Below are 21,015 nucleotides of genomic sequence, written 5' to 3' on the forward strand. Positions count from 1 at the left end.
GATATGGATTGCTTATTTTCCTACAACAATGTCTACCTTATTCGAGGTTGGGGTCTGCCTTATGCTAGCCGTTAACTCAATTTCTCTACCAAGACTAGAAAGAAAATCATGTTCCTTTACCATCCTCATTCTATGTTCTTTGAATTTCACACTTTTCATCCTTTCTGCTACATCATTTGCACCAACCATTCTCCTTAAAATGCCGCCAACATCATTCGGCGTGACCAATTACAGATTCCTTAATTAAAAGGAGTCCCTGAGCCCCATAACCATGCGATCAACTAGAATAAATCAGCTAGAACAATTACAAGAAGAACATTGGTGGAAGTTGTTTTCCAAACTTGAATTCCTAGATGAAAATCCTCAAATAAATACTGACATTAAGGAGATTGCTAAAAAAGTAATTGAAAAATGCAAACGATTTCCTCTAGCCTTGAAAACAATTGGATGGGCTGAATTTTTTTACAATGCCCTGGACAGAGTATGAGTATGGAAGAATTTCTGCTTCATATTCAATGATGTGGAATCACATAATGTATTGAAAAAGGCTCGCCATTTTTCATTTTTAAGAAGCACACTTAAAAGTATCCAAAATATTTGAGACCTAACACAATGCTAATAGATTACGCACATTCTTACCATTTAAGACCTACATAATAATTAACTCCATCAAACTACTGGATTTCTAGCACATTGATGAAGGAGTTGTTCTCAAAGTTTTAACTTATTTTGTGTTTTGTCTTTGTCGTTTCTCCGCTCTCAACAAATGGATTCCCGACGCCTTGATTCCAAGTAGTGGGATTATGATCAACCGTAAAATCGGGAACAATTAAATCTGCTGACATGATCGACTGATACATTGAATCATCCGGGAGACTTGTAAGGAAGGAGTCATCGTTTAGACTCTTCGGCTGATCTAAATCAACATTACCAGGGTGATATATATCCTCCTCATCATAGCAATTATATGGTTGGTAGAACGAATGTGAGTTGCTCCTAACCACCTGATCTTGCTGATGATGCTCCATGATTAAGATCTGGACATAAATAGATATAATATATCAACACGACTGTTGATTAGATCGATGTCATATTAACTTTTTTTTTTTTTCAAAAGCAAGTGAATATTGACTTTCATGATATATATATATATATATATATATATATATATATATATATATATATATATATATATATATATATATATATATATATATATATATATATATATATCATGTCTATCCACGGATAATGAGATAAAATTAAATTAAATTTTAAAAGAACTAAGTTAATAACAATTTCAAAAATATCAAATTAAACAAAATTCAAGTTAAAACAAGTACGTTAAAAATTCACGGATAAAAATATAAATTTAATAACTTGTTCATATAAGAGCAAACTAGTAACTTGCCACTACTAAGTGAAGCCAAAAACCATATGACTTTAGCACTTGTTTCATTTGATCAGAAAACTCACTTCTTTCTCTCCCACTCTCACACATAACACACCCTCCACCCTAACTTTACAAATTCAAATTTTCCACTCTTCTTTCCAAAAGAAAAACCCTTGTGATCTTAACTGTTGATCAGAACAGGTAGAAGGCCAGCTGGAAGTCCGTTGAGCAGGTGGTAGGCAGCAGGTCCGAGCAGATGATCCACGGAGGGGGGGGTTGTACCTGCAGGTGCTCCGATGCCTAAGTCAGTAAGGGTAGAGAGCAACAGAGATACTAGAGAGAAGTTAGAGAGAGAGAGTAATTGCAATAATGAATAGTGTCTACCTTGCTCTCCCAAGAGGGAGAGTATTTATAGCCCCCAGCTCTGGGCCAAAGGTCCTCTTAGTGGGCTGGATCAGCCAAGGCCCATTAAGAGGGACTGCCAAGATATTACCCTTAGATAGTGGGTAGAGTAGTAATTTTACCCTATCTTGGTGGAGAGGTTGTGCCATGTTGACATGGAGGTGGTTGGACAAGCCATGTGGACTTTGTGTGAGGGTCTAGGTGGACTAGCATTAGTCTAGTCCAGAACAGGAGCCCCCCAAGTCGTTGCTCCTAAGCATAGGAGTGATGACTTTAGATGTGTGCCCAAGTGCAGAAGGAAATCTCCTTGCAACCTCTCTTGAACAAATGTGGACGAGGAAGGTGCTCGTCAAAGCCTTGCTCGTAGCAAGCGCTTGCAATGTTTTGTTCAAATGTGTTGCTCGTATCTCCTGCGAGGAGATACTGCACAAGATGGAATAGTTGCTCGTATCTCCTGCGAGGAGATATTGCACAAGATGGAATAGTTGCTCGTATCTCCTGCGAGGAGATACTGTACAAGATGGAATAGTTGCTCGTATCTCCTGCGAGGAGATACTGCACAAGATGGAATAATTGTTCGTTGCCATGGCGAAGAGATAACAACGAGAAGTATACCTGCTCGCGACTATGACGAAGAGATAATATCAATTGTTGCTCGTTGCTGCACCTAAGAAGTTAGCAACGAGGAGGTAAATATAGCCCTTTTGCTTGATGGCTTGCTCGAGTGAAATTCGGGGAGCTTTACTCGTTGGGAATGTGAAAGGGTGCATTTACTGCTTTGGTTTTTACGAGGGAGTGTAAGGACCATTGGATCAAAGCGTCTCTTCACTTTCCTGGCTTGATCTATATAATAGAGGAGAGTGAATTTCATTTTTACTTTTCACTCTCTCTCTTCAATTGTGAATCTCTCTGAAGTTTTAACTTACTAGTCAAATCGTTCTTCAGATTTTCTTCATACTCAAGGTAATTCTTCTTATATTTCTCGTTTAGATCTATTTCTTGTTGTTTCTGCCCTGTTTTGGGCGTTTTTCTGGAAATTCGTTCATAGATTGTTATGAATCTATGAACTTTACAATGAATATGCCGGGCACTCTATGAATTTAGTGCCGGGGAGCTTTCCTCCCCTTTGAAACTCTGGGTTAGATAACTAGTGACGGGGAGCCTATCTCCCCGTTTCAAACTTTAGATAGTTTATTTAAGTGACGGGGAGCCTATCTCCCCGTTTCAAACTTTAGATAGTTTGAATATGCCGGAGAGCTTGTCTCCCCCCTTTTTTAACTTAGAACATTTTTGATGAAATTTTATTGCTTAAATTTCATGCCGGGGAGCTTACCTCCCCGTCCTTATTTTAAGAAGTCTAACGAAATTTGTTGTTTAAATTTCATGCCGGGGAGCTTACCTCCCCGTCTTAACTTAGAAGCTTTGAGGAAATTTCGTTATACAGCCTTAGTGCTGGGGAGCCTACCTCCCCGTTTTTGCCTGGCTTACCCTCCTCGGTTTGATTTTGATTGCCATTTGAAAAGGGCTTTGGTCGGGGACAGCGTCCTCGTCCTATCTTGCGCCCTTTCACTTGAATTGCGGTGAAAGGGTGGATTTGGTCATCGAATTCACTTTGTTTTTACTACATTTCAGGTTTTAAAATGTCAGAATCCGAGGAGGTTGTAGAAGCGCAGGGTGCAGAGAAGTATATGTTGGTCGACTGTATAACCGATCCTGCACTGGATTGGGTTGCTCCGGAACCCCGGGGAATAGCTTCGGCGCTTACTCCCAAGGATCCTAGGTTATATACCACTGTCGAGCAGCGGAGGGCAAACGAGCCCCAACAGTGGTCGACTCGTCTACCCAGGGAGGATGAACGGGTGTGCTCGTCTTTTGACGGGCACGATTTTGCTATGTACGAGTTCGTTTTTAAGGAGATGGGGCTTAGACTGCCGTTCAGCGCTTTTGCGGCCAGTGTACTCAAAGCCTTGCAGGTGGCTCCGTCGCAGCTGCACCCTAACTCCTGGTCATTTATAATGGGGTTCGAGCGTCTCTTCGTGTACAAAGGTGTTCGTCTCAGCCTTCCCCTCTTCTTTAGGATCTTTAAAATTCAGCGCAAGCCGACGAAGGAAGTAGGACGAGCACCTCGCCAAAATTGGGTTTCGTTGAAGCATCACGAGGATGTTAAACTCTTTAAGATGTTTGTGGATTCCGTTAAGGATTTCAAGGAGAGGTACTATGTCGTCCGGTCAGAGTCTCCATCTGCCCGGGAGAGTTTAATGGAGCTGGAGGAAGATAGGGACGAGCAAGGTGTTGCTCGTAAGGATGCCAGCGGGCAAGTTATAGTTCGGGCAGTTCCTAAGTTCCCGTTAAGCTGGTCGTACACCCACTTCCAGAAGGAGCCTAAGGAATATACAACCGGGGACGCAGATTTGTCTCCCGAGGACATGGCTGCCTTCGAGAGTTTGAAGGCCTTTGTGGCCGGTTTTACTCCCGGGGTCTGGACGACTCGTAAGGGAGTTACAATAAGAGATGAACACAGGGAGCCTAAGGCCTCTCCTCGTTTTATTAATACTAGGACCCTCCTCAAGTGCAAAAATGCTGGGGAGGTTAAACTGTGCTTGGGTATTGCTTCCTTTCTTTTTAACTTAGAAAAATTTATGTTATTGTTGTTCGTATTCCTCGTCCTTTACTAACGTGCTCGTCATTTTTTTGCAGACGAAATGGAAACTATTGCCGAGCGCATGTTGAAGGCCAAGCAGGATGAGAAGGCGAGCAAGTCTGGCCGAGGAAAAAAGAAGATTGTCGCCAGAGTTTCCCAGGAAGTGAGGCCGGGGACCCCTTCCGTGCAGGTTATTGGGACCTCGGTTGGTGGTTCGGGCACCCCTACTTCAGCTCCCCGGCCTCCTCCAGCGAAGAGGACAAGAGAAGAAGATTCCCCGGTTGAGGAGACGGGCATGGGAGGATGCAGTCAGTTTCCAGTTCCCCGGTGCTATACGGTGGAGAAATTTTTTGAAAAATATCCTCCTCAGGTTTTTGATGCCGAGCGGTCAGCAATTCTTAATCAGGAGCCGGAGGTCCGTAAGCAGCAACATGCTCGTGATATGGCTGCTATGGTGCGAATGATCTCGAGCTCCCTTGTCCTTGGTGACGAGCGGGAATCTTTACTCGAGCAGCTGAACAATGCCCAGGCCAGGCACGAGCGGGCCAAAGGTCGGATCAATCAGCTCAAAATTGATGTGGATGACCTTAAGGAGAAACAAAAACGCTGGGGTGATCAGCTGGATGAGCACCGTAAAAGGGGAGAGGAGTTGGAAGCTGCTCGGGCTGAGATTGAAAGGCTCACTGCTGCTACGGCGCCGGGCGAGAACGAGCACAAGGCTGCCGAGGGGTTGACCACCCGAGCAGACTTGGTCAAGGTGATTGCTCAGCTGTCCCATGACTTTGTGGAGGGCACTGAGTACGCCTTTGGGAATGCCGTGCAGCAAATCAAGTGCCTTAATCCTGACGTGGAGTTGGTGACCCGGGGAATGCATGTGAACGGGCAGGTCATGGATGGCCAGATTGTTATCCCGGCTGGCCTGGGCGACTCTGATGAAGAGGAGGAAGATGCTGAGGTGGTGTTCGAGGAGGGTCATGAAGACGAACAGGGTGACGGGCACGAGCAGGAAGATAGATGCGAGGAATAGATGTCCCCATCCTTTCTATTGTAATTTATTTTGTCTCTTTGAATTTTTGGGGCCTTTGAGCCATGATTTGTAATTTTGGAACAAGTGGGCTTTTGTCCCCGTCTTTTATTTTTATGACAATTCCGGGCAGGTGCCTGTTTATTTATCTATGCTTGTTTATAAGTGCTCGTCTACACTTGCTCGCATGTATGTTTCCTCGTCTTTTTAACTTAGAAAATTTTACGAAATTTTGTTGTTTAAAATTTCAACCGGGGAGCCTCCTCGTCTAATAATAACTTAGAAAATTTTATGAAATTTTGTTGTTTAAAATTTCAACCGGGGAAGTCTGGTCCCTACTTTTAACTTAGCCACATTTTATGCTAATTTCTTGCTCAATATCTGAGCCGGGGAGCTTGTCCCCCTTTTAAACTTAACGAAATTTTGCTGTTAAAACTTTCGTGCCGGGGAGTTTACCTCCCCGTTATTGAGGTGCTCGTCTGGGCATGCTGGTATGCTTATTCGAGCAAGTTGGTGTGCTAAGTTTTGCCTGTTTATTTTTGTATGCTTATCATATTTTTGCATGTAAAAATGCTGCGCTCGTTGTTACTTTGCCGGGGAGGTTTCCCCTGCTTGATACTGAGCATGTTTTATTGAGGGTAGTCTCCTCTGTTTTGACTTAAACAGTTTAGGGAACTGTATAAGCACTTAGAGTTGTTTCTAAGTTACGCGAATACGAGCACGCTAGTGTACCTTTCTTCGCAACCTGAACCTCCCATCGCGAGCTGGGTGCTAGGTCGTGGCGCTGGGACGATGGGCTCGTTTCGAGAGTTATCCTCGTCTAGCAGGAGTTCTATTTCCCTTATGGTGAATTAGTTCCCCTGCTATGGTTTTAGATGAGCACGTGTGCCATGGTGCCCTCCGTTGTTTAAGGTGCTAGATTTGTTGTGTTCTGAAGTGCGAGCAACCTTTTTTGGTGTGGCAATAACTTAGCTGTAATATTGTTTCAATTTCTGAGCATTCTAAGGTCGAGGAAGTTTCTTTCCTCGAAGGTCCTCGAGATAGTATGCACCATTTTCTGTTTTGTTAATGACGCGGTATGGTCCTTCCCAATTAGGTGCAAGTTTGCCATCCTGGGAGTCTGCATTGCGTCTTAGGACGAGGCTGCCCACTTCGAATTCTCTTTTGATGACTTTGGTGTCATGCCGGGCAGCTATTTTCTGCTTCAAGGTGGCCTCCTTTAAGGAAGCTCCCGTTCGAATTTCTTCGACGAGGTCAAGCTCCTCTCGAAGTGCTTCGTCATTTTGCTCCTCGTCTAGAGGTTGCTCAGTCCGACGAGATGGTTCCCCAATCTCTACGGGGATAACTGCCTCCGTTCCATATACCATTCGGAAGGGGGTCTCTCCAGTTGTGGAGTGTGGGGTTGTTCGATAGGCCCAGAGTACATTGTCAAGCTCTTCGACCCATTTCTTTTTGTTTTGGTCGAGTCTTCTTCGTAACCCTCTCAGGATTACTCTGTTGGCTGCTTCAGCTTGCCCGTTGGTTTGGGGGTGTTCGACCGATGTGAAGTGCTGCTTGGTGCCCAGGGCAACAAGGAATGCTTGAAAATCTTTGTCTGTAAACTGTGTTCCGTTGTCTGTGACTACCACCTGTGGTATTCCGAATCTAGCTAGCACACTTCTTTTGAAGAAGCGCAGGATTCTGAGTGATGTGATGTCGGAGAGGGGTTCGGCTTCCACCCACTTTGTGAAGTAGTCCACTGCTACTATTAGGTAGCGATTTTGATAAAGTCCTTTGGTGAAAGGACCAAGTAAGTCCATGCCCCACCAGGCGAAGGGCCAGGGGGAAGACAAAGATTTTAGTTCTCGAGGGGGAGCTAAGTGCATATCCCCATGCCTTTGGCATTTGTCACATTTTTTTACGTGGTCTTTGGCGTCCTGTTGCATAGTAGGCCAATAGTACCCTGCTCGTAGAGCTTTTCTGGCAAGTGACCTTCCTCCTAGGTGTTGGGCGTTAATTCCCTCGTGGACTTCGCGCAGGATGTAATCTGCTGTGTCCTCGTCCACACATTTTAGGAGAGGAATGGAAAATCCTCTCCTGTATAACTTTCCATCAAGGATGACATAGGAGCAGGCTCTTCGTCTGACTATAGCTGCTTGTTTCTGGTCGTCAGGGAGAGTTCCGTGCTTGAGGAAGTTGTATACTGGAGTCATCCAGCAGTCTTTGTCGCCAATGACATTTATGTCCACAACCTTGCTTGGTTTTTCTATGCTTGGTCGAGGGAGTATCTCTTGGATGACAGATTTGTTTCCGCCCTTCCTTTTTGTGCTTGCCAGCTTGGACAGGATATCTGCCCTTTTGTTATGCTCGCGGGGAACATGTAATACTTCAACAGAGTTGAACTTGGTGATCTTTTCCTTTACTAGCACTAGATATTCAGAGAGGTTATCGTTCTTGGTCTGGTACTCTCCTAGCACCTGTGAGGCGACCAGTTGTGAATCTGTGTAGATTTTTATCTCCTTGGCTTGTACATCCTCGGCCAAACGTAGTCCAGCGAGGAATGCTTCATACTCTGCTTGATTGTTTGAAGTTGGGAAGGATAGTGCTAGGGACACCTCGATTAGTAAGCCATTCTCATTTTCAAGAATGATACCTGCACCTGCTCCTGTGGCGCTTGATGCTCCGTCCACAAAGATTGTCCATTTATCTGCTCCGTCCACTGTAGGGGAGGAGCTTGTCATTTCTGCAACGAAGTCAGCTAGGACTTGGGCTTTTAGAGCTTTTCTGCTTTCGTAACGAATGTCGAATTCTGAAAGTTCGAGGGACCATTTGAGCATCCTGCCCGCCATATCTGGTCGGCCAAGCAAAGACTTGATTGGTTGGTCTGTTCGGACCACAATTGTATGGGCCAAGAAATAATGTCTTAGTCTCCTCGCAGCATAAACTAGTGCAAGGGCTATTTTTTCAATTTGTTGGTATCTTAGTTCAGGACCCTGCAAGGCTTTGCTCGTAAAGTATACTGGTTTCTGTCCTTCGTTTGTCTCACGAATAAGAGCTGCACTTACAGCCTCTGAGGCGACGGAAAGGTACAGGTATAATACCTCCTCGTCATTTGGTCGTGAGAGGACAGGTGGCTCTGATAATGCCTTTTTCAGATATTGGAGAGCTTGCTCGCATTCATCTGTCCATTCGAAGACTGCTTCTTTCTTTAGTAGTTTGAAAAAGGGAAGTGCATGTTGTGCTGATTTGGATACAAATCTGGAAAGCGATGTTAGCATTCCATTAAGAGTTTGTATGGACTTCTTATCACTCGGAGTGGGGAGCTCGGCAAAAGCTCTGCACTTGTCAGGGTTGGCTTCAATTCCTCGTTCGGTTAGGTAAAACCCCAGGAATTTTCCTGCTCGGACCCCGAAGGTGCACTTCTCTGGATTGAATCTCATGTTGTATTTCCTGGCCTGCTCGAACACCTTTCGAAGGTGCACGACATGGTCGAGTTCCTCGGGGGATTTTACGATCATGTCGTCCATGTATACCTCGAGCATGTCTCCTATTTGTCCTCGGAAGACTTTGTTCATCATTCGCTGGTATGTAGCTCCTGCATTTTTGAGACCGAAGGGCATTACGTTGTAGTAATAGTTGCCCGACTCGGTCATGAAAGCTGTTTTTTCTCTATCTGCTACTGCCATTAGAATTTGGTTATAACCTGAATAAGCATCCATAAAAGACAACAATTTAAAGTCAGAAGAATTATCAACAAGTCTATCAATGCAAGGTAAGGGATAAGAGTCTTTAGGGCAAGCCCTGTTAAGATCGGTATAGTCACAACACATCCTCCACTTTCCATTAGATTTTTTGACGAGTACAACGTTGGACAGCCAGGTTGTATACCTGGCCTCCGAAATGAAATTTGCCTCTAAGAGGTCTTTTACACATTTTTCTGCAGCCTCCGATTTCTCAGGAGACTGCCTACGCCTACGTTGTACAATGGGAAGTGCAGTAGGATCAATAGTCAGCTGGTGACATGCTACGTTGGGGTCCAAGCCGGGCATCTCGGAAGCGTGCCAGGCGAACAGATCAGCATTTTCCTTCAAGCAGGCTTCAAGCTGCTTCCTAGCAAGTTCGGGGAGCCCTGTCCCAATCTTCACTGCCCTGCTCGGGTCTTCTCCGAAGGGCATCAGCTCGAACTCCCCGTCTGGGACTGGACGACGGTGCTCTTGGCTTGCCTCGTCGTCTTCCTTCTTTTCTTTGCGGAGCTTCTTCTCATCCTTGTTTTCCTGTTTGGAAAAGCGGCTGTCGAGGTCGATGGAGCTGATTTCTGGCAAGGGCAGGGAAGTTGTTGCTTTGGACTTCTTGGACTCGGGGAGCTGCCCGATATATTCATTTCCTTTGGAGGAGGCATTGAAGACTCTCCTTGCAGCTTCAATGTCTCCATGCAGTGTCGCAACTTGGCCTTTATGAGTATAGTACTTCATCTTAAGGTGGGCAGTTGAAGGGACAGCCATTAAGTCAGCAATAGCTGTCCGGCCCAGGATGCACTGGTAGAGAGAAGGGCAGTCTACTACCAGGAATTTCACTTTGATGGTTTTTGAAGTTTCTTCAGAGCCAACGGTGACTAGCAGGTCTACATAGCCCCATGGCTTAGTTGTTGCTCCATTAAATCCGGAGAGATCAGATCCAAAGTAAGGAGTGAGGTAGGTCTCATCTAGTTGCAGAGTCTTGAAAAGTTGGGAATACATGATATCACAGGAGCTTCCTTGGTCGACCAGTACCCTGCGGACGTCCATATTTGCCATGTCCACTCTGATGAGCAGGGGTATCTGGGAGTTTGCAGTTCCACCGGGCAGCTCTTCCATATAGAAGGCTAAGGGCTTTGATTGCCCTTTCGGTTTATCTAAAGTTGCGCTCAGGTTGGAGGAGCCATCTATCAATTCTTCAAATTTTCTTTTGATGGATCCCACAGTCTGTTTGTCAAAACCTCCACCAGAGATAACCATAGCTTGGGCAAGTGCGTCCCATTTGTTCAGTGTGGGAGCAACATAGGTGTTGTCCAAGTAGTCAGGGACAAAGAAGTCTTCAGGTCTGGAGATGGCAAGGGCGACTGGCTTGTGCCCGAATCGTTCTGGTGCAGCTTCTTCAGTGTTGCTGGTCTCAGCAGCTTCTGCCCGGGGAGCATTGCCCCTCTTCACGTATTGTTTGATTTGCCCATTTCTAATCAATATTTCAATGGCGTCCTTCAATTGGATGCAATCGTCAGTCAGATGGCCGTAGCCTTTGTGGTACTTGCAGTATTTGCTCTTGTCTTGGCCAGGCTTTGTGGGTTGTTGTCTTGGAAATTTAATTCCTGCTTTAGTGAACTCAGCTGAGTTGCACTCTTTCCAAATTTCTTCCTGAGTTTTACTAAGGGGAGTATAGTTGCTGAATGTGCTGGGAGGTCCACGGGGCTCCCTAGGCCTTTCGCCTCTTCGTCTTCCTCCTCCTCGGCTGGATTGTTCAGCATTTGAACGAGGAGCAGGCTGGTTGTTTCCTGCTCGCCCATAACGGGCAGCATCTGCAGCTTGTTGTTCCTCATATTGGATGTAGGCTTGAGATTTAAGGAGGAGTTCGCTAAAGGTGCGCGGTTTTTCAATTCCCACGGCTCTTGCAAAGTCACTGTTTGGCCTAAGGCCCCTTTGTATCAGGTACTTCTTCATGTCATCAGTTGTTTCTACCTGGACGGCTTCTTTGTTGAACCTCTCTATGAAACTGCGGAGAGATTCATTATCAGCTTGGAAGATGGCGTCCAGGACTGCCTCAGTCTTTGGTTGCTTGCGGGAAGCAGTGAAGTGTCTGCAGAATTGGTCGATCAGATCCATCCATGAGATAACGGAGCGAGGAGCTAGGCTGTGGTACCAGGCCATAGCTCCCTTTCTTAGTGTAGTTGGGAAGATTCTGCATCTAATTGCTCCGCTGACCCTTAAGAAGTTCAGGGTAGCATTGACTGATGCGATGTGTTCATCTGGGTCAGTAAGTCCATCATAAGCTGGGAGAGGAGGTGGTCGCTCACATCCCTTTGGAACGGGTGCTTGAAGGATGTCGCGAGATAAAGGGCAGCGGGGATCCTCCTCGTCACTCTCTTGTGAGTTTAGGGGAGGTGAGCCCTCACGATCAGGAGTTGGGCTCCTGGAGAATTGGTCAGTGTGGTGGCTGCGGCTTGCTGGCTGCCCTTGTTTGGTCATCAAGTTGAGTCCCTGGGGAGAATGATGACGAGGAGGTGTTCGGTCCACAATTTTTCCTTTTTTAACATTTGGAGAGGATATACCCTCGCGGGGAGGGGAGACATGGTCTCTTTTCTTGCCAGGTTGCTCAATCCTCTCAAGGGCAGGTCGTCGTTGTCTGACAGTTTCCTGACGAGGAGGGGATTGAGAAGTAGGAGTTCTCCTCGGGGGAGAATTGTTCCTTGAGAGTCGCTGATTCCTTTCCAAGCGATCGAGTCTCAGATTCTGCTCGTCCATTCGGCGATTCTGGCCCTGGAGAGCTTCGGTGGTTTGCTTCAGGGCAGCTATGAGTGCTGCTAGTTCAGCATTGGTAACTGAAGCAGCGGACAAGTCGGTCTCTGCTGATTTGCCCTGCTCGGTTTGAAGGCGTTTGCCTGCCTGCCTCTCAGTCAAGACGACCAAGTCGCCATCCTCAGAAGTCCAGGAAGTGGCCTGCCCGTCTCTAGGGTCTGACTCGGGGAGGGCCTGGAGGTCAGTGATGAGAGCAGGAGACAGACGGGGAGAAGATGGAGGAGCAGCGTCCTCAACGTCATTGTTGAAATGAGATGAACTGGCCATGATGAAAAAGTGATTGATTGGTTTTGTTCTTTAGTTTTCTTGTTCGAAATAAAGAAGGGGAGAACTCAGTTCCCCACAGTCGGCGCCACTGATCTTAACTGTTGATCAGAACAGGTAGAAGGCCAACTGGAAGTCCGTTGAGCAGGTGGTAGGCAGCAGGTCCGAGCAGATGATCCACGGAGGGGGGGGTTGTACCTGCAGGTGCTCCGATGCCTAAGTCAGTAAGGGTAGAGAGCAACAGAGATACTAGAGAGAAGTTAGAGAGAGAGTAATTGCAATAATGAATAGTGTCTACCTTGCTCTCCCAAGAGGGAGAGTATTTATAGCCCCCAGCTCTGGGCCAAAGGTCCTCTTAGTGGGCTGGATCAGCCAAGGCCCATTAAGAGGGACTGCCAAGATATTACCCTTAGATAGTGGGTAGAGTAGTAATTTTACCCTATCTTGGTGGAGAGGTTGTGCCATGTTGACATGGAGGTGGTTGGACAAGCCATGTGGACTTTGTGAGGGTCTAGGTGGACTAGCATTAGTCTAGTCCAGAACACCTTGCATGCAAGCTTTTCTCAATCCCATTTTCTCTCAATTCAAGTAAGAAGTGAGTTCTTTGAATCCCTTGCATGCATGTTCTTTGAATCCCATTTTATATTAAACTATTTGTAGACCAATCACAATCATGCACCTAGACCGTGTACAGATACATATCCACATAATATGTGTACCGAAGTGTTCATCTAGAATTTCCCCCGACTTCTAACACCTAAGGTGTAGTATGAATTCACTGAGGTAAGAAGAAAACAGATGATCAGATCATCAGATTGAGCAAGAGAGGTAAGAAGAAAACAGATGATTGAAGTTGTGCACGAGTTTTCCTCTTGCTAATTATTTAGTTTCTTCCTTATCTTGTATTAACACGATGTTATTTGGAACTATGTCTTAGATGTTTCCGTTGTGTACCAAATTGGTTCAGACCTATGTATTTCCTTTTGTTTGAATTTCAGACACTTGATGTATTATTCAAACTAAATATGATGTAACTCTAATGTATCCAGTGCTAGTATTTTATATCCATCTAAATATTCTAGATAAATTTAGTATGGATGTTATATTATTTGGTATCAAAGCACTTGGTACTAAATAGCGTATGGCAAGAGAAGTGCTAACACTCTCTTTGACAAACTCTTTTCAACTATCACTCTATTATTAATCGAAGTTTATGTGTTCCACCATTTTTGATATGGTGGAGAGTGTGTCAAATAGTGTTGGCAACACTCCTCATGTCAGCAATACTTCGTCAGAAAAATACTACCTCCATCCCTAAATATTTTATCATAATTCATGTATCTAATTCACTTTTTAAACTTGATCACAAATTAATTACACAAAATTTAAGAGAATGTTTCTACTTTTGGATATTATACCTTGAAATTAATCCCTAAATACTTTAGCAAGACCCTTGAAATTATACCTTTTTTATCTTAGTCTCTTCCTCTCCTTCATCCTCCTTATTAGAGGAATCCAAGACTCCAAACTCCTTTCCCCGAGCAGCCTCCTCCTTAGTAAACCATGACACAGCACATGGAATGATCTTATCTCTTATTGCTACACTATAAAGATACATTCAAAATTCCATTGAAGCATTCAATATTAGAAATTAAAAAAAGCAATATGAATAACAGTTATACTATAAGCATGATAAATGTTGAACACATAGCTTAGACAACAAGTAAAATGCAATTAAACTTACCCAATGGCATAGTCGTATTCCAACTGATACTGAAGTTGCTCAATCTATTACAAAATAAATTATATTGTTTAAGCAATAGTAGAAAGTTTCATATTTATATTTAGCCTTGAGTTTATATAGATAGCTTGCCATACCACTTCTTCATCAATGTCTTTAGAATATTCAAGGACTTCTGGCTGTTTGAAGAAGTTGAAGAAGCTTTTCTTGGGCTCGTCCGTGAAAACTGTCCGTGTCAGGCATTTTTCCGGAAACCATTCAATTTTGGTCCTGTAAAACCAAAATGCAAAAGTAAACCTTATTCGTGATCAAGCCAGACAAGTTGATAGCATCAGGTAAAAAAAAGCAGCTTACCCAATTGCTTCCTTAGGTTCATAATTAACTGTAAGATATGTCTTTGTCAAGTCCGAGTTTAAAAAATATGGATTGGATTCGAAAGAGAATTTAAGCATGAATCCTTCTGGGTATTTCATCCCGGTCCACTCGATATCTTTCAGATACTTTAGAGCACCTTTATCACACTCCGTAATCTTGTTTGTAGAGAACACATGAAAACATCATTACAAAAGTAATTTTATGGCTAAAAAAACTTAAGCATTTAAGGGTAAGAAGTTAGCAATTGAACCCTTTTCTCAAATTACCTCTTCAGCTAAGAAATCATTGTTTTTCATTGCATTAAGCCAAAATGAAGGCACTCCTTTCTCTGCATAAGTTACAAGAAAATTGCTGAAGATAAAGAACTGAAACAATAAAAGTGTAAAGTGTGGTGGTTCGTAGCTAGTTACTACCTTCAGCCTCAGCAGTAGTTTCATTTGTTACCCCTTCCACTTCAGTAATACCATTCACAATTTTATACCGCTGCAACCATTCATATATGAGTTCTTCGGTGATTAAAATAATACATAAAATGTTTCCATATAAATCAGATTCAATAACTTTTTTTTTGGTCAAGTAGCCTAGCTAGTGACTTGAAATTCCACCTTATAGGTGAATAAGTGGAGTGTCCGGAGTTCAAACCCTGACTCCTGCACATATAGTGTACGTGATGTCCCAACAAATTGAGCTAAGCTCACGAGGACAGATTCAATAACTTTAAACTTAATACTATGTTGTTAATCTCTCAGAGTCAACCCCCTAAAAATTCATGTACAAAGTAAAAATACATCCCAACAACATACATAAATACTAAAACATAGAAAAAACACAAAATTAAAGAGACAATTGCCTCTTAAACAGGTATTAGGTCACCCAAAGGGGTAAGAAAATAGAAAAATACCCTTAACAAATTAAAACAATTTAAAAAATTAAGGTTTTCTGAAAATTTCCCCCTCAAAAACACGATAACAGGCACACAAATGCTATTGTGCCGCTACTCAATCACTTTTCGCAGTCGCTATTGATCACTGCTTTCAGTAGTGCTTAGTGGCCCCATGTCGTAGCGGTGGAGGGCCTCACAGCCACGTTATGCCACTATAGCGAGCTATTAACAAAGTAGAACTTAAATTAAGTAATACAAATATTAAACTGATTAAATTCGACATTAAATAGCATCATGTCAGATATGCAATTTTCTCTGTACAATCAATAAAAGAATCATCAGGATACCTTTGTGTACAACGATTGAATCGATTTTTGGTATTTGGCTTCACAAGCAGCTCTCTCTTCCACTAATGCATCATGTTCAGCCTATACTTATAAAACCTCACACAATCAAACAACCAACAAAAACTAGCATCAAAACTATAATGTTTAGGGAATATACCTGAATCGCTTCGAGATACTCAACACGCTTCTCAACCTGGGATAAACACTTTCTCTGCACACAATTTCGATCAAGAAAAGAAAAATAAAAAAAATAATAGGCAAATGCTAACAAGTGTTGCAGGGCACTTGTAAAACATTCAAATTTAGAAATATTTTCTTGATAGTTGTGTAGCCAACACTTAAAAGTTTAAAATGTTGGTTTTTGCAATGCATAATTTTTTATTTACTATTTTAGCTTTGGCAAAATGCACCCAAAGGTTCTTTAAATTTTATCTATGTAACATATATGTCCTTTAAGTTTTTAAGTAACAAATAAGTTATTTTAAGTTTGTAATGGGTAACATCTAGTCCTACAAGTTTGTTACTTTTTTTTTTTTTTTTTGACACAACCAGTTTGTTACCTACTGTTTATTACCTAAAAAACTTAAAAACTTGTCTATTACAAACATAAAACTTAAAGGATCCCTGGCAAGTGCCTCGGGGACCATTGTTAGCAAGACCCTAAATAACAACTCATCAAATCATCAAAACACAACCCTTAAAAAATGATGTACAAAATTAGGGGTTGATCTAGGGTTTTGATTAAAGCATGAAACTTTACAAAAAAAATAGATACAAAAAAATTTATAATTGAAGCAAAAGAAAGAGTAACTGATGAAGAAACATGCAAACCTTGAGAGCGTTAACTACTACATCTGTTCGATCCTCTTCATTGAGAGCTGCAAAGAAAAATGAAAACTAAATTAAACAAATTGCATAAAAAAAATCCATGAAAGAGTGATTGGGGATAAACAAGGGTTGAGATTATATGCGTACCAGAACTGACCTCTGCGATGCTGAAACCTTCTTTTTTGTTAGTCATTGAGAATCGATTCCCTGCATTCAAATTTGAAATAACTTCTATTTTAATACAAAATCCTCCCATTTAATTCATTACCATATTTTTTATCAATGCAAATTCATTACCATATTATTCCGGTTATATGATCCCAAAATAAATGAACTAATTGATCGTCATTTGTCGATTTACAACTTTAATTATTAATATATTAAGTTATCTATAAAAAAAATCTATAAAAACTAAAAAAAAAAGAATATGCACCGACAATGTAAATTTTACACAAATAATTTTATGCTATCAATTAATACCGACCATATTTTCCGCCGCATCATCCCATTTCACCCCACTTTCTTGATATGTGACACGGCAAACTGATAGTTGTTTATTGGACTGGACGATTGTATAAAACTATTTTACATCGTTGATGCATATCCATTAAACTCTATTAAAAATTATATATTTTAAAAATAATCATCCGGACAAATCAAACACATCTCATATACAATTTCATTTCCTTCCTTTTTCTTATCCACATGCAATTTCATTTGTTCCTGCGCGTTTTGCAAATTAAATTTTAGTTGTTTCAATGCCTCGTCTTTGTCCCGTAACTCTTGAGCAACTGCTTCGCCTCATGTCTCTCCTTCTACGTAATACACCAGCCAGCACCTGTGGTTTCGAGCCATAGATCGCCTCAAATGGCGTACATCCTGTAGAGACATGAAATGTTGTGTTATACCATAGGTCTGCCCATGGAATCCACTGCGCCCAGGACTTAGGTGGGTCATATATGAAGCACCAAAGATAAGCTTTAAGACACCAGTTTGCCACTTTCATTTGACCGTCCATTTGAGGATGGTACACTGACAACATCGTAAGCACAACCCCCGTGAATTTGAACAACTCCTTCCAGAAAATGCTCACAAACAATTGGATCACGATAACTAAGGATTGACTTCGGCAAACCATGAAGTCTAACCACTTCTTTCATAAAAATGGAGGCAATGGAACGAGCCGTGAAAGGTGCTTGAGGGGAAATGAAATGGCTGTATTTTGAGAGACGATCAACTACCACTAAGATAGCTTCATATCCATTACTCTTGGGCAAGTTGGTGATAAAATCCATGGAGATTTCACTCCAAATCAGCACTAGAATTGGCAAGGGCTGCAGCAGTCCACTTAGTGTAGTGGTAGTGTATTGTTTTCTTTGAAAAATATCATAAGCCTTGACACTCTTGAACTCTTTTCATCATTCCTTGCCAATATAAAGTCCCAGCTATTCATCAGTATGTCAGGAGAGTGGCCTCATGTGGGAGAGGAATGAAATTCTTTAAGCAAATCCTCAATATAATTGGAGATTTAGGCAGAATAACCAAACAATTTTTGTAGAACAAGACTTCGCCTTTTAAAACAAAACCGAGTTTAGACGACAAATCAGATTGAATGGCCTCGATGATGCTCTTGAGGGTTGGGTCTTGTAACACTTCTTGTTGCAATTGTCTTCCTTGAGTCCAGATTGGAAAAGACAACATTGCATTCACCGCTGCATCTTCGTGTCTGGATAATGCATCCGCTACCTTATTATCCACTCCTACCTTGTAAATCACTTCAAAATCAAACCGAAGCAATATAGACATCCATTCTTGCTGATTTGCAGTAGTGATTCTCTGATGTAGCAAATGTTTCAAACTCTTTTGATCCGAGTACACAATAATTCTATTACAAGTAAAAAATAATGACGCCAATGAGGGATAGCTAGAACCAATGCCATTAACTCCTAGTCATTCAAAAATTCACATTGACTAAATAGTAGAGACCAAAACTGAGTGCAAGATAATTTTTTAGGGACTATAAATATAATAAAAATTTGGGTTAAATATATTTTTAATCCCTATAAATATCTCAAATTTTGTTTTTAGTCCCCATAAAAATTTCAACAAGTTTAGGTTTTCAAATATTTTATATCATGATTTTTGGTCCTGCTTTTTAGTCAATTCGTATATATCATTCGAAGTTTTAAATTTTTTCCGCAGTAATCTTCATTACATTATATGAATTTTTGTTCAAAAATTTAATTTAATTTTTTTTAACAAATGATGAATTAAATATGAATTTTTTAGTTTTTTGCGCTTAAAATTCATAAATAGTTCATTTTATGTTAAAAAAATCTAAATTTTTGTGAGAGATATTCTTATAATATTGTAAAGATGAATAGAAAAAATCATTCGAAAAAGTAAAATTACATAAGAGTTAATTTAAAAGAAGAACTAAAAGTTGTGATAGAAAATATTTGAAGATCAAAAGTTGCTGAAATTTTTTATTGAACTAAAATTAAAATGAGATATTTATAAAGATCGAAAACTTATTTAGCCCAAAATTAAATAAATACAACTTAAAATTTCGCTATTTTGTAGAGATTAAAATTATATTTAACTCCTAGCCAAAAAAAAAAAAAATTATACTTGACTCGATTAAAATTGGAAATTTTTTCCTCCGGAAACTAGACGGCTCACGACGACTCGACGAGGGATATTAATGTAAAATGACGTGAATTCAAACTCCAACGGTATAATAATTCATTTATCTTTTCTTTTTCTTTTCAAGTGCATCGCGTTTCATGAACTATGTGTAAAACTACTATTCTAATAGCTTTCCTGATGAGAGAGAAGCTCTCCCCTCTCTCTAGAAATTAGGGTTTCTTGGTTCCTCCCTTCTCAATTTTGTAGGGATCTCTCCTCTGCCATCACAGCACCTCCTCTCCGGAATGGAATTTGTCCCCTCCCCTGTGGAAATTCTTCTCCCATCACTGTGGGTATTCTTTTTTTTATCCTTATTCATCTCTATTGTTTCCTTTTCATCTCCACCACCAATTTCCCTCTGTCAACAAGCACTCTGTCTTTAAAAAGTATAAATGTTTTGTATTGTGTCTTTAAGTTTAGTCTATTTCAAGTTCGCTCTCATGGTGTTTGATGTAAGGCCTCAAAGATATGTGGATGCTAAGGAAATTATTTTGAGTAAGGATCTAATAGTGGTTGCTGCAAACAAGTCTCTTTTCTTCTACACTCAACAGAGAAATCATTCATGTGTGGTGAGTTTAACCAATCTCGATAACCCGTATAGTCGATCTGCGCGTCCACAAGCCAAAGTATGACCCATAATTGGATAGATTTTATGACTGTGCGTACAACTGGTACTTTTTTTTTTATTAAATTTTTTTGTGAATTTGAAATGTTATCATTTAATTGATTTTATATATTGTTTGATTTTGATGTTGTTTTAATTTATATGGAACAGTTTGTGGTAAGAACTTCAAGGTTTTTTTTGTTTTCCTTCGGAAAATGACCAGATTAAAGTTGATGATGGGACCATGTATGTGTTTTTTCAAGCTTGAGTTGATTGACAAGGTTGGCTTGTCAAAATTCAAATTTATAGGTTCAAACATATACTCAAATATTAAATCAATGTTGGACCAAATCGAGCCTCGTCCAAGAGTTAATAAAAACAATTACATAAGTTAAGTTAGCTTTCCAAATTCCAATTATAGATATTATCCCTTACCCAATAATATAGATGTACCCCAACTATCCAAAATAAACTAACATATATACCCGTTTAACCAATTCATTCAAATCGCTAGCCAACAGTAATTCGCCGCATCACATTCACATTAATTCAAACCCCAGGCTCGAGTTTTAACAACACATTCTGCGGCATATCGAGACCTGAGTTTTTCGGCGACTGCACAATGGCGGATGGACCCGAGCCACCACAACTTAGACTCCAACGTCAGAGTGCTATAAAATCTAGGATAGGATGGCAATCAGAGATAATGTTTTGTCTTGTCCATTTCCCTTATCCAATGCCTGATCGTCGGGAGTATCGGAATTATGATTCTACTCCCCCGTCTCTGGAATCCTTTATGTTTCATCTACATCTCTAGATAACTACTTCTACTCTCACCAATGTTTCGTTAAAGACGAAGACGTTGTTCTCATGACACAGGAAAACTTCGGTGAGCCCTCCCATGTCTTTTATATGTATTTGATTATAAATTTTTTTCAGAACTAATTATAATTTTTTCTTTAGGACATCTCCGAGAAGTCGGTTGGTTCCCTTTAACTGCTCTTCTCTAGTGGAAGAGACTTTTGTCTCGCTAGCTTTGAGAATTTTACTTGCTTTTATTATTGTTTATGTTGTTATTAGTTTTTATTTATTACTCTCTCTGTTCCTTTTTAAGTGTCGTTTGATAATCGTGTGCACTATTCAAGGAAGCTCTACGATAGCTGCTAAGCGTAATATAAATCTTCTTTATTGTGGGTTAATATAAAAAAAATTTGTCGTATTATACTGTTTCATCCTCCGAAAAAACTGTTCCGATAAGTATTTATCTTTACCGGTATGTTAATTTTATTGGTACACTTTTT

General features: G+C 41.2%; 1 protein-coding gene across 3 annotated transcripts; it reads right to left on the reverse strand.

Moving 5' to 3' along the window:
• Window positions 1-510: 510 nt before the first annotated feature.
• Window positions 511-16,737, reverse strand: LOC123897985 (nucleosome assembly protein 1;2-like). Of its 3 annotated transcripts, XM_045948827.1 has the most exons (12): window positions 16,720-16,737; window positions 16,570-16,629; window positions 16,426-16,472; window positions 15,752-15,805; window positions 15,595-15,675; window positions 14,778-14,847; window positions 14,631-14,692; window positions 14,344-14,519; window positions 14,127-14,259; window positions 13,993-14,036; window positions 13,714-13,852; window positions 513-1,037 (listed from the first exon to the last, which is right to left on the reverse strand). In XM_045948827.1, the coding sequence occupies exons 2-12, from the start codon at window positions 16,613-16,615 to the stop codon at window positions 720-722; spliced, it is 1,170 nt and encodes a 389-aa protein (XP_045804783.1). In that variant the 5' UTR covers window positions 16,616-16,629; window positions 16,720-16,737; the 3' UTR covers window positions 513-719. The 3 variants fall into 3 exon arrangements, 2 of the variants coding, with proteins under 2 accessions (XP_045804782.1, XP_045804783.1); XM_045948826.1 differs by lacking the exon at window positions 16,720-16,737 and having other exon boundaries at window positions 511-1,037; window positions 16,570-16,693; XR_006805171.1 differs by lacking the exon at window positions 16,720-16,737 and having other exon boundaries at window positions 1,025-1,037; window positions 13,714-13,847; window positions 16,570-16,693.
• Window positions 16,738-21,015: the final 4,278 nt, after the last annotated feature.

This window comes from Trifolium pratense, linkage group LG7 (assembly GCF_020283565.1).
Source record: "Trifolium pratense cultivar HEN17-A07 linkage group LG7, ARS_RC_1.1, whole genome shotgun sequence".
In the NCBI taxonomy this organism is placed as follows: domain Eukaryota; kingdom Viridiplantae; phylum Streptophyta; class Magnoliopsida; order Fabales; family Fabaceae; genus Trifolium; species Trifolium pratense.

Coding starts and splice junctions, on each gene's coding strand:
- LOC123897985 (XM_045948826.1), bottom strand. CDS start 16,678: ATGGGAGGATTTTGTATTAAAATAGAAGTTATTTCAAATTTGAATGCA. Junction 14,848..15,594: donor TTCAATCGTTGTACACAAAG/GTATCCTGATGA, acceptor GAATGGTTGCAG/CGGTATAAAATTGTGAATGG. Junction 14,037..14,126: donor AAGACATTGATGAAGAAGTG/GTATGGCAAGCT, acceptor ATTTTGTAATAG/ATTGAGCAACTTCAGTATCA.